This window comes from Oryzias melastigma, linkage group LG19, assembly GCF_002922805.2.
Source record: "Oryzias melastigma strain HK-1 linkage group LG19, ASM292280v2, whole genome shotgun sequence".
Classification (NCBI taxonomy): domain Eukaryota; kingdom Metazoa; phylum Chordata; class Actinopteri; order Beloniformes; family Adrianichthyidae; genus Oryzias; species Oryzias melastigma.
The window spans coordinates 16,080,788-16,095,388 of NC_050530.1; the positions used below are offsets into that span (position 1 = coordinate 16,080,788).

Sequence of the window (14,601 nt, forward strand, 5' to 3'; positions counted from 1 at the left end):
GCTGAACACAACAGTTCCACCTGTTATTCTTTTAGTAATCTTAAAGATTTGTCTCCATATTTATGTATTTTTTAAAAAATAATAATAATACAATAAAATATTAATGTTAATAAAATTAATAAAAAAATTCAACTTAGAGGCTGGGAAAATATTTCATTATTTAAACACAAGATATTACTTTTATTTTTATTCACTTAATTTCCAGTCCAATGAAACACACAATATAGTCGTAAAAATATTTTTGGGCAAAATAATATATGTAAAAGAAATGGTCAAGAAAAGAAAAGCTCCCTTATCAAAAAATATTAGTGACTAAAAAAGTAAAAACAGATTTAAAATATATTCGGGTTCTACTGAAAATCTTAAAATATAAAATTGGAAATTATTTAAAAGAATTATTTAAAGTTTTTAAATGTATTACATGAGTTATCTCAGCCCTCTTTTAATATTCATTTTCTTTTTAAATGTTTCATTTATTGTCATTGTTTCGTGTCGGGTTGATTAATGTGTTATAAGACTGTTAAACCGTTTTAGTTTTTTTTATTTGTTTTAGGAAAATGTTCTGACATGTTTTTATAGGAATATTGTACTGAACTTGAATAAATTATTTTCTTGTTGCATTTGGATTATAGATGCATGAAATTTTACATTTTTTGCTACTTCTACATAGTAATCTACATATTTTTAAAATAAAATAAAAAAACAAAGTATATTCTATTTGGATTGCAGTGTTTTACATCAAAAAAGCTTGATATGAAAATGTGTCTTAAAATGTTGCCATTGTTAGTAAGCTTAAAGTACAGTAGAATCAAATTAAGAAAAGTTTTACACGCTCACATTCTCATTGCAGATAAACACCAGTACTTATACTCCATATATATCCACATAAACTGTATTACTCTTTCTGGACTGTTGACACTAAGGTCCTTCATCTTCTTCACCTCTGCTCCCTGTAACCTCACCGATCTAGTTTACTTCCTCTCATTTATGCACAGACGCTTTGTCTTGGTGTGGCTGACCTTTCCACTTCTCTCCAGAGCAAACCTCTACCTCTCTGGTAGCTCCTCTACCTGCTTCTTGATCTCCATGACAATTGCACCAGGAAAACACTCAGCAAACATCCCATTGTCAAAAACTTTCAGCATAAAAGAAGAAATTAAAGGAAAAACAAAGAAAAAGAAGAGAAAATGTTTTGAGTTGAAAAGGAAATTAAAATAGTGTGTCGAATTTTTGGCAATGCAAAATATTAAAATTAATAAGACAATACAATTTAATTCATTTATTTTTTTAATTAAGGATTATTTATGCATGTATGGTTAATTTGTGTTTGTGCGCACGTACTGTATGTTTTGGATTTGCACCTGCAACTATACTAGATCTTACACTCCAGTTCAGTAGGTGGCGGTAGTGCGTCAGAATCAATAAAAGAAAACGACGAAGGACGCTTTCTTCTTCTTCGTTTAAAACCGGCTCGTCTGTCTGCAAACATGGCTGACAGCAAGCCTCCCAAGACTGAAGCTCCGGTCGCAACCAGAATAGATCCGACTAAAGAGGGTCTTTCACGGGAACAAATGCATTTTATCAGACAAGTCGAGATGGAACAATGGAAGAAGAAGACGTCAAAGCTCCGAACACGGAATGTTGTGACGGGACTTGCTATCGGAGCGATCGTGCTAGGAATCTGTATCCTTCCCATGAACACTCGCGGCAAGCGCAAGGTGAAACATGTAACATTAGCTTAGCGTGCTAAAGTTTATCTTTGCCACTTCATATTGCTGTGAATTTAAACATTTAATTTATGAAAACATAGTTTAAATACTGTTAGTTAAACTCGAAGCAGAAAATCTAATTTTTTTTATCTCATGTGTCCGAACGATAGCTAGCTAAAGCAGCTGGAAAAATGACATTCGAACTAACTGAATTTGAAATAAAAAAACGCCTAGTCATTGTTAACGCAGCATATTTAAAATAAATAAATTCGTTTAAGTAAATTGTAAAAGTCAGTCAAATATTTAGAACGTAATTGTTAAAAAATGAGTGGCTAATATTTTTGACATTAACTGAACACATTGTGTAGCATTTTCAAATAAGCATTTGTAATATTTATAAAGTATTTCTAAATTATATATATTTTTTTAATTTACAAGGAGAAGGTATTTTGAAACAATACTTCTCCCTTTTAAGCTAAACTTTTAGACAATCAATACAATGATTGTTTCAGGTACTTCATACTTGAGTACAAGTATGTAACTTATAATTGAGACGTAATTATAATATCAAGAAAATTGCATCACCTTCTTTTGTTTTCCAATCAGTTACTTAATACCTAAAATAGGTTTGATATATCAATGTATTTTGTTTTTTTTAAATAATTTATTATTATTGTTAGTCTTTTTTCTTTTGTTTTTATTGCACGAAATGAACTAAAACATGAGTTAAATTCACAGCAGCATTCTTTGACTTTGGCCTTTAGTCTAACTGGCTATTCTATTGTTTTGTCATTATCTTTATATTTATTTTTTAAAAGCATCATCCTTGGTGGCCTTATGAGTCTTAATGCCACACAAAGCCACAAACACAACACTCATGTGGCACATTATGCCTGCTGACAAAATAAATTAATACTTCTTTGATTATGGATTCTATTGGTGTGTGGGATTTTTTGGACAAGAAAATAAACATTTTTTGCTAAAGGTTATTGAGCTAGAAGAGGGATCTACAGCCTTTAACATCTACAGAAAATGTTGGGTTGGGTTCTTAATGACTATGACAACCTACTAGGAGCTACTTGTCTTACTTCACCCTTTCGAAAAATAAGACGCTGATTTGTATTTGTTACTATGATGATAAATAGAAATGAAAAGGATAAATAAATCATAAACTCATCATGTAGTAAAAGGTAGAGTACTGTCTGCCGTAAGTCTGTAGTGTATTTCTGCCAGAGGTTTGCAAATCTAACTAATCCAAGTTAAATCTGTGCTAATTACTGTAATTTTATGAACTATAGGGAACACTTAAAATCCTGAAATTTGTTCAAAAATAGAAAATTTGCCTGAAATTTGAATTCTGGTTGTGCTTCCTAATTGATTTTCCATGATAAACAGCGCTCCAAGATCTGTCAGAAGTATTTTAGTCCAACTTTAACCATAACATTTGCTTGATGGATTGTGGAGCATTGTGGGTGCTGTAGTCTGGAGTCTCACAGAGTAGTAGTAATACATACTGGGCTCCAACTGTTTGTGAACAAGTTAAACCAAGTTTGAATTACTTTACTTTTGTTTTTACTTTACTTCTAACTTACTTTTTTACTTTATAGTTTCTCAAAAATAAATAAATAACCAAAGAGTCACAATAGATGCATCCCTGTGCTAGGAGCAGGAAAATAGAAACTGACTGAGATGGTAAAAAAACTGCAAGTTTTTTGTGCTTTAAAAGTCATAAATAATCACAATGATGCATTAGTGAAAAGGTCATAGGTCACAGATTCATGTGGAATCAGTGTATCCTAAATGTGTGTATACATCTTTAATTTGAACATTTTTCTTTACTACTTACTTCATGTATATGTATTTTTACTTCCCAAACATTTGCCTTGACCATTTGGTCCCAAACCAGACGGCTACACATTTTACTCGGTCTCTCAGGAGCGAATCATGGACGAGATCGACGAGGAGGCCAAGCGAGCGAGACTCCAGGGACCCAAGACCGGTGCCAACTGAGACTGGAACGTGCCGCTGGCCTCTTTATGAACTCATATGTTTGTCCTGTACTTCATCAGGCAGACTCTGATGATAACGCTCACTTATTCCACTACTGTCTGCTTTTTTTACGCAGATAGAACTGGACATTGTTTGTTTGAAAGTATGTATGTTTTGAAATAAAAGTTGACATATTGTTTTTATTTCTTTTAATGTTATGAAGAAAAAAAGGAGAAAACAGGAGCTTTATTCCATCTGAGCTTGTTTTTTTTTTTACTTTTAATGTGTGACAATAATGATTGCATTAAAAGATGGTGAATAAGTTTAAATCTAAAGTGACCTTCAGCTAATTAAAATTATATAAATCTGTTATTTATGCATGAAAATCTGCCTTTTTTTAAAGAAATGATTAAATATTGAAAATTTTGAAAGAGATGGATGATAAGACATAAAACAAAGGAGCCACTGTGTTTATTTTTGTCAGAATTTATTTGAAGGAATCTTTTCTAGTCTCAAAATGTTGAATAAAAAATCTAAGATAAGACATTTGAGGGGACAGAAGGCACAGATTCAGCTTGGCAGGACAGCAGCGTGAGAGAAAACGTATTTACATTCAGAACTTTCCATACATTACTTGTTTTGTGAGGTTATTACAAACTCTTACAACAATTTTACTGCCAGAAAAGTTATATATAAGGCAACAAATTCACAGCTTGGAGTGATATGTATCGACCCCTTAATATGATAAGGGTGCTCAAATCGATGCTGTGATTTAATTTAAAACACTTAACAGGTAAGTTATTTTACCTTCCTCCTGGATAAAAGATGGAAAAAAATAGTTGAAGAATCTGCTAAAGTGCACAAGGTGCTTGATCTGTGAGACAAGGAAAAAAAACTATTTTTGATTGATTTAAGGTGGCAGGAAAATATACTTATAAAGTGTAAACATCTATAAATGTGCTCAGTTATTTACACATGTACAAATACAAACACCAGGATGTCCATTTTTACAACTAATACACCAGTTAAACCAGCTTTAAGATGTTGAAATATTCCTTAAAATGAAGCTGTTTTCCTTTGAGGCATCAAGAGAAAAAGTCAGTAAATTCTTTTGTTGTGTTCGGGTCAAATTAACCCATTTTTACATTTGGTAATGAGTCAATTTTGACCTGAACACAATATAAAAAAATATATATATTGCTAAAAACAGATAATTTTTGTCATCACTGTTCCTATGATCCTAAAAGCCGGTCAATAACTTCATGAATGCAAATATTTCTACTGTGCGTCAATAGAAACCTGCTGCGCCACACATGCAGGAAAGCATCAGCTCCGTCTGTTCTGGGTCAATTTCACAGCCGCCGTCTTATCTAAGCAGCGCTATGGCTCGTCACACAATCGAGGCGACATGTCATGCAAGCCGCAGAGCACAACGGTGAGATTTGTTGAATCTAAAGCGGCGCATCTGACAGTTTATTTACAACGGAGCAAGAATGTCACTCGTTAAAGTGAACCAGATGGCGCGCCGCTCTCCACAGACGTCAGCGGGTTTGTCTGAAAGAGGGATGTTGCTGAGACTTTTTTTTTTCTTTTTGTGTTTGCGCAGCTTTGTCGATGGCGGCTTATGAAGGTCTGGTCTTTAGTGAAGGGGATTCTTCCGGATGGTGACCACTTGATGAGGTAGTACAGATTTATACGCCTCTGGATGAAAATGTTACTGAAAAGAGACAGGAAGCGGCGATCAGCAGCGTGATTCTGTGGTTTGACGTCAGTTACCTCAACGTTTGCTCACCATTCTGCTGATATCTGTAGCAAAGGTGACCCCTTTGCTGTGTTTCTCCTGTGAGCCGCTGCTGCTGCCTCCCAGAGAGTTCCTCCGAATCACACCTTGAAGAGTTGTTGGTTTAGTGACTATAATTTACAAAAAAAAAAAAAAAGATTAAAACATCTTTTCAACTACCTTGCAATGGCATGATTTCCAAACGCTGCAGACTGTTCCTACGGGATGAAGGGAATCCGTTCCCTTTGGAGAGGCGGCGCTGACGACTGGACAACATGGCGGCAGGAGAGACGAGCCCCGGCGGAGGAACTCTGCCCATCCTCTCATACAGTTCTTCAATCTCCTTCTTCTGAGCTGCCTGCAGAGCCTGAACCTCTGATAGATGCCTGTTGATACATCATTTGATGTGAATTGTTACTTTCTATAAAACGTTTTTGTTTATTTAATTTACAAAAAATAAATCTAATGAATTAAAATAAAAATGTGGAATTGTTAATCTGCTAAACTACAGTTTTGAGCAAGTTTTTACTTAAAAGTGAATTAAAATGGCTTAAAAACATTAAGAGCCAGACAGTTAAAGTCAGGAAGAAAATCACATTTAGCAGAAATGTAGTTAAAATACTAAAGTAAAAGTCATCATTTAGAAAAATTGATGCAATAATTTTACAGCCTCAGACATTTTGGGGTCTAAAGCTTTAATAACTATAAAAAAGTAGTTCAACCAAAAGGAAAACTAATAAAATGTATTTTTGACTTTTTACATACAATCTGACAGAAAGTTTAGCGCCACTTTTGACAGCAGTAAAAGACAAATCGGTTTAAAATCTTCACCAAAGTGCTGTAATTATGTAGTATTTTACAGTAAATTTTGTAGTAAATCCTGTTAAGTATTTAGATTTACACCAAAGTAAATCAAATAATATCAAATACATTTGGTAGAATTGAAGTTCAGGATGTTAATATTTTATTGTAAAAGAAAGGGATTTTAAAACAGTTTTTGTCCAATTGAAACTGGAGAGTTTGGGGAACAAAATTATTAAATTCTGCTTTTCAGACCTACGGTCGAGCACGGTGGTGGAAGAGTAATGATGTGGCAAAATTTTCTGATATGTGCCAAAAACTTTTTTTTCCTTTTGGCAAAAAAAAAAAACCAATTAGTTCTTGTAAAAGAAAAAATATTTCAAAAAGCTGTAAAAAGATTCAACTATTCTTCCTCAACAACTTCCAATCCAATCAGGGTTACATTTATTCCAGCTTTGAAATTCCTAAATTAAAATCAAAACCAAAACAAGCTAAATCAAAGAAAAGAGAATTAAAACATTTGAGCGCCTCTTTATATACCATAAAACAGACGTTTTTGGGACATTACAACATTTTCGACTCACTTTTCTCTCAGTTCCTGAAGCTCCTCCATAATTTCCTCGTTGTCACTGTCCGAGTCATCACTGCTGATGTAGGGGGTGCTGCGGTTGTACGTCGTCATCCATAGATTGTGCAGGGCGTTGGTGAACTGTGGACTCCCTGACGTCCCGTCCCACAGCCGGCTGTCCATTTCGGCGGCGGTCACCGACAGCCCGCTGTCTGCAGACGTCCCCATCAGGCTGAGGCTGTAGGCCCGCCGACGGTTCCTCTTCCTCGTCCTCAGCCGCTCTCCAACGACTTCCTGCTCAGCCTCCTCCTCCTCTTCCTCATCCCCTTCCTCGTCTCTGTCCTGCTGGTGCTGCTCCTGGCTCACGCTCCACCCAGTCTTGCCGTCTATCTCCTGGAGAAGGCCTGTGGATGCTCTGAGTGGGAGTGGTTGGGGAGGTGAGGCGTTGAGGTTGTTGGCTGTAGACTCTCCCTGGGTCTCCGTGCTGCTCTCCGTCTGGAGGCTGTGGCTCTTTGCCGGCTGTGGCGCGCCGGGTGCAGCATCTACAGGTGTGTCAGGCTCAGAGACGTCCACGCTCGGAGTGACCTGGAATCGTCCAACTTTCACTGGTGTCCGCTGGACCTCTGGGGTGCAAAAACAAGAGGTAACGTTTCATACGCTGTTAAATTTGCCCCAAAACCATGAGAGTAAAAACAGTTAAATTAATTCCATTATTTTATTTTACTATCTAAATTCGATGAATCCCTTTCAGGGTCACAGTGTTGCTGGAGCCTATCCCAGCTATCAGGTAAAGGCAGTGTATGCCCAGGACAGGGCGCAGATCTGTCGCAGGGCTAAACAATCCACTAGAGACCACTAAGAATAATTTAGACCTATGAAGCATGTTTTTGGACAGTGGGAGGAAGCTGTAGTTCCTGGAAAATGTGAACTCCACACAGAAAGAACTCAGCTGGGCCTTCTGACTGTGAGGCGACAGCGCTAATCACTACATCACGCCCCTGAAATATCATTCAGTCCAGCAAATATGTCTTAAATTGAGCAACAAAAAATAGTTAAAGAGTTCTAGAAGAAGATTTCTTATCTCATAAACAGACAGGACTAAAAATGTTGCCATAAGTAAGGAATTAAAGACTTATTGCAATAAAAACGGTGTTTCAACATATTCTTGATGCATTTTTCTGATGATGGAGGATATATATATGAAGAAAATAAGCTAAAAATTGTATTTCTGGATATTTCTTTATTCAAATTGCTGTGAATCAGTGAAAAAAACACAATTCGAAAAAGATTGTGTTTTTGTTGCATAAAAAATACACTGAGTGGGCCACAAGCTCGCTGCTCTGAGCTTTAAGCAACGTGGAGGTTAAAGGGGGCGGGCTTGCTTCTTTCTAATAAACTCCTGCCACTCACGCAGAAACAATTTTTTTTTTATTTCACCAAAAAAACGGCATAATCGTAATTTAAAAAAACACTGGGAACACTTTAAAAATACCTCTAAAGATGACTGGAGTGCGTCTTTAAGAATAGTTGTTAACTATCACTGCTCATGAAAATTTGGTTAAATATATATTTTGCATGCATTTCTGATGATAATTGTGTTGCTAACAGCAACACAATTTTGTATCGGGTTGAAAACATTTGCAACCATTTCTCAACAGGTTATGAAATAAAAATGATTATGGACTCAAAGTAAAAGAAGAAAATGGTGGAGTCAAGTACAGAATAGAAGAATAGAATAGAAGCCCATATCATGATCATCCCTCCTCCTAAAGTGAAATAGTGCGATATACGGATAAATGCAAAGTTCTGCACCGGCTTAACCAGTTTCTCACCTTCAAGCTTTTATTTATCTTATTGTACTCTAAGTCAATCACAATTTAACCTTCTGACCAGTGTATAAACATGTGTATGAAATCAATTTTATAAAAAAATATTAAGAAGTATTTTAAAAAAAGGCATCTATTTATAGCAACTATCTACATTATATACAAGTATTTTAGTATATTTTCAGAAGAATTAAAAGAATGAATTCTTTTTTGGAGAAAAAACATTTTTACTTGATCAATTAATGTCTAGAACTATAGTTGGCTAAAACTTTTTGACTTTTCTTGTCTGTTTTCCTGCACCTTAACATATCACAATTTAAATGTATCAAGTATTTTTTACTCAACTCCTCCATTGTTTCAGTAAAATTACGAGCTACTTAAAAGAATATAAGCCACATCTTTTTCCTGTAAACTTCGTAAAACGTGTTCATTAATTACAACCACATTAGCTACGGCACCACCAAAGCCACATCTGCAGATGGTTTGGAGGTTTCCACGTGTGCAGTGCCTCCGTCTGCCCACTGAGCGTCCTTCTACAGCACGACATGCGTCAGTCTGTGCCCATTAAAACAGAGAGGCTCTGTTGAAAGTAAGTGGGATTTCGAGGAGGGGTTTAAACGCTGACAGGTGTGGATGTGGGAGTGGAGGCTTCAACGAGCACAGAAGCGCTCTGATTGGTCGTCGCCGGTGGGCTGGGCTGTAATCAAACCAACGTTTGTGTTCAAATTGAAAAGGAACATTACGCAATAGCTCCAGGGACACCATTAATAGGTTATTACATCCACAGAGAGACACAGAAGAAGCTGAAAACAGCTCAAAAAGTACATTATCCATGACTGATGCATCAGACTTGTAAAGAAAGGAAGAGTGAGTTTGGGAGGAACCACATAAGTGTGTGTGGTTTTGTTTGGGCTGCAAACATAAACACCACATGATTTGTCTTTTTCCTTGGCTAAAAAACGTTTCATAAGTTCTTACCAGAAGAAGCTTTGAGTTTTGGAGCGCTATCGTTCATCTCAGGACCAGACGGGCGTAACTGACCAGCGATGGGTGATGACTAGACAGGAGGAGAGGAAAACTGTTAATAACAGTCTGATGAAATGTGGTTGATTCAGCACTAAGGCTTGGTTTTGCTCAACTCAAACAAAGTCTTTGACATTAGTCCAATAAAAATGGTGTTTTTATTGTTTTTAATAGGGCTGGACATCAGTAATAGTTCCAGAATCGATTCGACTTGACTCACCAGAGCCTGGATTGATTTGATTCAGATTATTTTTGATTCTTTTGATCCACTCAATTCAATTCAATTCAATTCGATTCAATTTTGAGTTTATACATTTAGACCCATTTGTTTAGAAATAGATTAATAATCTATATATGTTTTGAAGATTTTCATATTAATCAAATACTGTAAAATGTATTAGTAAAGTAATGAGATTGTTAATATCATACGATGTCACATGGATTCTCAAAGGGAGAAGCTCCATCAATTGTTCTGCATCTCCTGGAGGGCGTTTCAGTTTGGCCACTAGGTGGCGATCACACAATAGACGTACACCTTATTCCAGAAGAAGAAGAAAGTATGAGAAAAAAAATGTTTCCTTAAAAGATTTTGAAAAAAAATATTCATAATTTACGTCGACCGAGCGTTAGCATTAGCCGTCCTATGGAAAATTTCATTAAACATTAGCATCAAGCTAGCGGACTTTAGTTTTATACCTTAAATCGATTTCTACTTTTTTTGATCCATTATTGATCTATTAAGTTTAGATCAATTGAGATGGATTAATCAATTTTATTAACCCAGCTCTAGTTTTTAACTTGTTCTTGTGGGATTTTTCTAATGATGGAGGCAGAAAATATACATCAAAAATACGATTTCAAACTGTTTTAAGAATTTCACCTAAAAAAATTTTGCTGTTGTCATTTTGCTTAAAGAAGTTTCTACTTAAATATGACTTAAAAATTAGAGGGCAAGTGGGGGTTGGGCAACACTCTTTTCTGCCCCCCTGTAGCCCCGCCCCTGGATAGAGGAAATATATAAAGAAAATGAAGCTCAAAAGTATCTCTTTATTTAAATTGTTGAGAATCTAAATGAAATAAATGCTGTAAGCGAGATTTCAGGTTTCAGCAATAGGGAGGGGAAGGGGGGCGGGGTTGCTCTGTGCGAACAATCCCGTCCACAACTCAGACAAGAATTTCTAATGAACTCCTGCCGCTCTGCAGAAACTATGTCCTAGAACCTGAGAGTTTTACATTTTGCAAGATCAGACCAAAACGTATGTACTTTAAATCTGATTTATTTTATGATGACTGTAGAATAATTCTTTATTTTGGCTTTAATATTTCAATCATTCAGAATGAATTGCAATAATAACTCACGGTTCTGAGTGGGCTCAATGGGGGGGAAGGAGAAAAATCTGACGAGGAACTTTGTTTTCCCATTTCTGCTCTGTTCTGAGGCTGGGGTTGGATGAGGGCGGAGCGTGGCGCACCGCGGTTGTCCTCCTGGGAAGGGCTCAGAACACTAGAGAGTCGGATCTGCTCCAAAGGCTCCAAAGTGGACTGTGGAGGGGTGGAAGGCATGGAAGGTGGGGTGACGGGATGCATCCACTGCGAGTAATTGCCATGAAAACCAACTCCATCCTCTGAGTTGTGATGCATGCCCTGAGCTGGGATTCCCATTGATGGGTAGGGGACCTCAGTCGGTGGAGTTTGGTAGTGCTGTGGGTACATGTGGGGGTATCCCGAGGGATGACCCATATGGTCTGTTATGTGGGGGTGGAAGCCTGGATGGGATGGAAACCCCTGGTTGGGGAGGTTTGCAGGTGGGATGAAGGACTGAGCCATGCTCATGGCCATGGAGATGACGTTTGCCAAGGAAAACAAGGGCTGTGTGTGGGGGGGCCACATGGTGGAGTGCTGAGGGGTCGTTGGGGACATGGAGAGATTTTCGTTGGTGGGGCTTGGGGTGTCATTCAGTGGGCTGGGGGAGCTGGGGGTTGGGGAGGGCACAGAGGGGAATGTTGGACTGCTGGCCACCCGGGTGAGAGGGTGGTGCATCCCTGCTGGCTTGGGAGAACCTGGAGATCTGGGATATGGGAATGGGAAGTGAGTGTGGCCCATGAAGGGCATGTGGTATTGTTGGTGAGGAGGCAGGAGAGACGTGGGACGGTGGTGTCGCTGATGGTGGAGAGGAGAACCTGGAGAAGAAACACAATCAAGCTGCAGCATCAAAACATTTGAGCAATTATAGATGACACATTTTTATTTCTTATTTTCACATGTATTGGGGGGGTGTTGACAAATATGGGTCATTTTGGGTTGTCTGGACTCAAGTGGGTTGTAGAATGGAGTGGCAGATTGACCTTGCGCTACACTCTTATTCTAATTTCCTCATTTCTAATAGACACTGGTCCGTCTGCGATGGGTTTCCCTTACATTGTGTAGGGAGTCCGTCTCATGACCATCAGTTAGTTCACATTGTCTCCCCTCTCGCCGCTGGCTTCCTGCCACCCCTGTGTCATCAACATCCAAAACTTTGGCAATCAGGCTCCATGTCCTCTCCTTCCTCTCTGAGTTCTTGTAAAATACATGTTTTGTGTCATAAATTATGTTATATTTTTGTACTTTCAAAATTAAACTCTCGTCGTCCATTTTTGGATGACGATGTTATCCATGGTGATAACGTTCGTAATTATGAGGGCACGTCATCTTGAATAAAAAATAACATTTCATAAAGTTTTATTTTAAAGCAAAACTAAAGTTTTATTTTGAAACCTGGACGTGTTTTCAGTTTTTCCCGCTTTTTGCCGTGAAATTGACGCGTCAAAGGACTGTAAATAGAACTCATGCGAGGAAAGGACGACAGATGTAGACGTGATGGAGGCGACGTAAACATTCCGATGGAATAATGAACGTTCTATTTGAGGGAACGCAACGTAGACGGAATGCAATGTAGATGCAATGCAAAGAAACGCAGACACAGCCCAGACACAACATAATATAGACACGAATACAACGCAGAGGCAACACAGTCGCAACACAGTGTAGACGCAACAGAACGCAGATGCAATTCAACATAAATGCAACGGAGCGCAGATGCAATACAGACTCAGTTCAACATAGACATAACGGGACGCAAATGCAATGTAATGTAAAAGAAACTCAGGAGTAATGCACCATAGATGAAATGCAATGTAGACGTAATGGAACGCAGACGCAGCACAGACCCAAAGCAACGTTAGACACAACAGAATGCAGATGCAATGCAATGTAAAAGAAACTCAGGAGCAACACAATGTAGACGCAACGTAATACAGACAAAACGAAACTTTGACCAAATGCAACACAGACACAATGCTAAACAGATGCAATGCAGATCCAATGCAGACGCAACGCAATATAGATGCAACGGAACGCAGCTGCAACACAGACCCAAAGCAATGTAGACACAACAGAATGCAGATGCAATGCAACGTTAAAGAAACTAAGGAAAAAATGCAATATAGACGCAACGTAATGCAGATAAAACAAAACTTTGACGTAATGCAACGCAGACACAATGCAATGCAGACGCAATGCAACTCAAGGTAGATGCAACGCACACTCAACGCAAACGCAATGTAAAGCAAGGTAGATGCAACGCAGATGCAACGCAGACACAATACAGACGCAATGCAATACAACTTAAGGTAGATGCAACGCAGATGGAACGCAGACACAATACAGACCCAACGCAGACGCAATACAGACCCAAGGCAGACCCAACGCAGACGCAATACAGACCCAACGCAGACCCAACGCAGACGCAATGCAACACAATGCACACTCAACTTAAGGTAGATGCGACGCAGATACAACGCAGATGCAATGCAGATGCAACGCGGATGCAACCACATCGTAGACCCAGTGCCTGAGGAAATCGGCCCTCAGGTACAAAGCCCAAAGCCCTCAAAGGAGCACACTTCTCACTTGAACATCAGTTATGGGCTTCAGGATTAGCGGGGAAGGTTAAAAAAATGAAAAATCCTTGTGACGTACCTGCATCACTCCTACTTGTGTTTGTGATTGCTACAACCTGTAGCTCTCAGCATGTCGTAGACAAAAATGTACGTGAACATTTTTGTTCTACGGGATCACAGAGGGATCAACTCTCCTAAGATGTCATGCGAGTAACCCGCGAACAGGTTTGTCCATTATTCGCTCGCCCGTAAGGACAGTCGTGGCGATAGCGTTAAATGGAGCAACAAGCTTTTCTCAAATCATAAACTGAGATTTTGTGTATCAAACCAAGATGTTCTCCTGAAAGCAGCATCCGACTGTAATCACAGCAGAAAGCTTGAACATTTGTTCCCTGAGCTGAAATGTCTGCAGGAGATATTTAACCTAGCAAGCGGGGCTTTCATCAATGCCAGTTCAGTGGCGTACAAATGGAACACACGTGTGCGTTTGCAGCTTCTCGGCTCTAATTGTGTGGTTGAAGAAGCTGACTTCTCCACATCTTTTCTCTTTTTTTCTCAGGAAACTGTTTAGAAAGGCTCAACAATGGAGCCTCAGTTACAGACTTCACCTCCTCCTGCTGATGATGCAAACCAGCCTCTACTTTTTCAAGCTCAAAGACACGAGTTAGGCAACACTTTTTAATGGTGGCAGGTGGCCACGAAGTATTGCGAAAGCAACCGTGGAATTAGATATCCAGCAGAGGGAACACACGACAAGAGGGGATGAGGATATTCAGGACGAACTTTGACAGATATTTTAAAGAGCCTTTTAAAGGTACCCCCCCCCCGTAGGGAGGCACAGTTCGGCTGAAAGGACACATTCTTGGAAATTCTGCTGGAGTTGTTGTTGTTGTTTGAGTTTGTTGGCAGACAGGTGTTGCTGACTGCTGCACTACTTCACAGCGACAGCATTCAGCCAGAGAGC

General features: G+C 38.6%; 2 protein-coding genes across 8 annotated transcripts in view; one reads left to right on the plus strand and one right to left on the minus strand.

Moving 5' to 3' along the window:
- Positions 1–1,434: 1,434 nt before the first annotated feature.
- LOC112154298 (cytochrome c oxidase assembly factor 3 homolog, mitochondrial) lies at positions 1,435–5,494 on the plus strand. 2 transcript variants are annotated; one of them, XM_036217277.1, is made up of 2 exons: positions 1,435–1,718; positions 5,305–5,494. In XM_036217277.1, exons 1-2 carry the CDS (start codon positions 1,488–1,490, stop codon positions 5,380–5,382), a joined length of 309 nt encoding a protein of 102 aa, XP_036073170.1. In that variant the 5' UTR covers positions 1,435–1,487; the 3' UTR covers positions 5,383–5,494. The 2 variants fall into 2 exon arrangements, with proteins under 2 accessions (XP_036073170.1, XP_024140919.1); XM_024285151.2 differs by lacking the exon at positions 5,305–5,494 and adding an exon at positions 3,616–3,901 and having other exon boundaries at positions 1,465–1,683.
- Positions 4,169–14,601, minus strand: part of wnk4a (WNK lysine deficient protein kinase 4a) — a 49,760-nt gene continuing 39,327 nt past the window's right edge. For 3 of the 6 annotated variants that reach the window (XM_036217274.1, XM_036217275.1, XM_036217270.1), the window contains 5 exons: positions 11,056–11,876; positions 9,652–9,730; positions 6,864–7,470; positions 5,659–5,864; positions 4,169–5,585 (listed from right to left, as the gene is read on the minus strand). In XM_036217274.1, coding sequence (XP_036073167.1) covers positions 5,476–5,585; positions 5,659–5,864; positions 6,864–7,470; positions 9,652–9,730; positions 11,056–11,876 — 1,823 coding nt within the window. In that variant the 3' untranslated portion in view covers positions 4,169–5,475. Of the gene's footprint in view, positions 5,610–5,658; positions 5,865–6,863; positions 7,471–9,651; positions 9,731–11,055; positions 11,877–14,601 lie in introns of all 6 variants that reach the window. The other 3 variants (XM_036217273.1, XM_036217271.1, XM_036217272.1) reach the window with 3 other exon arrangements.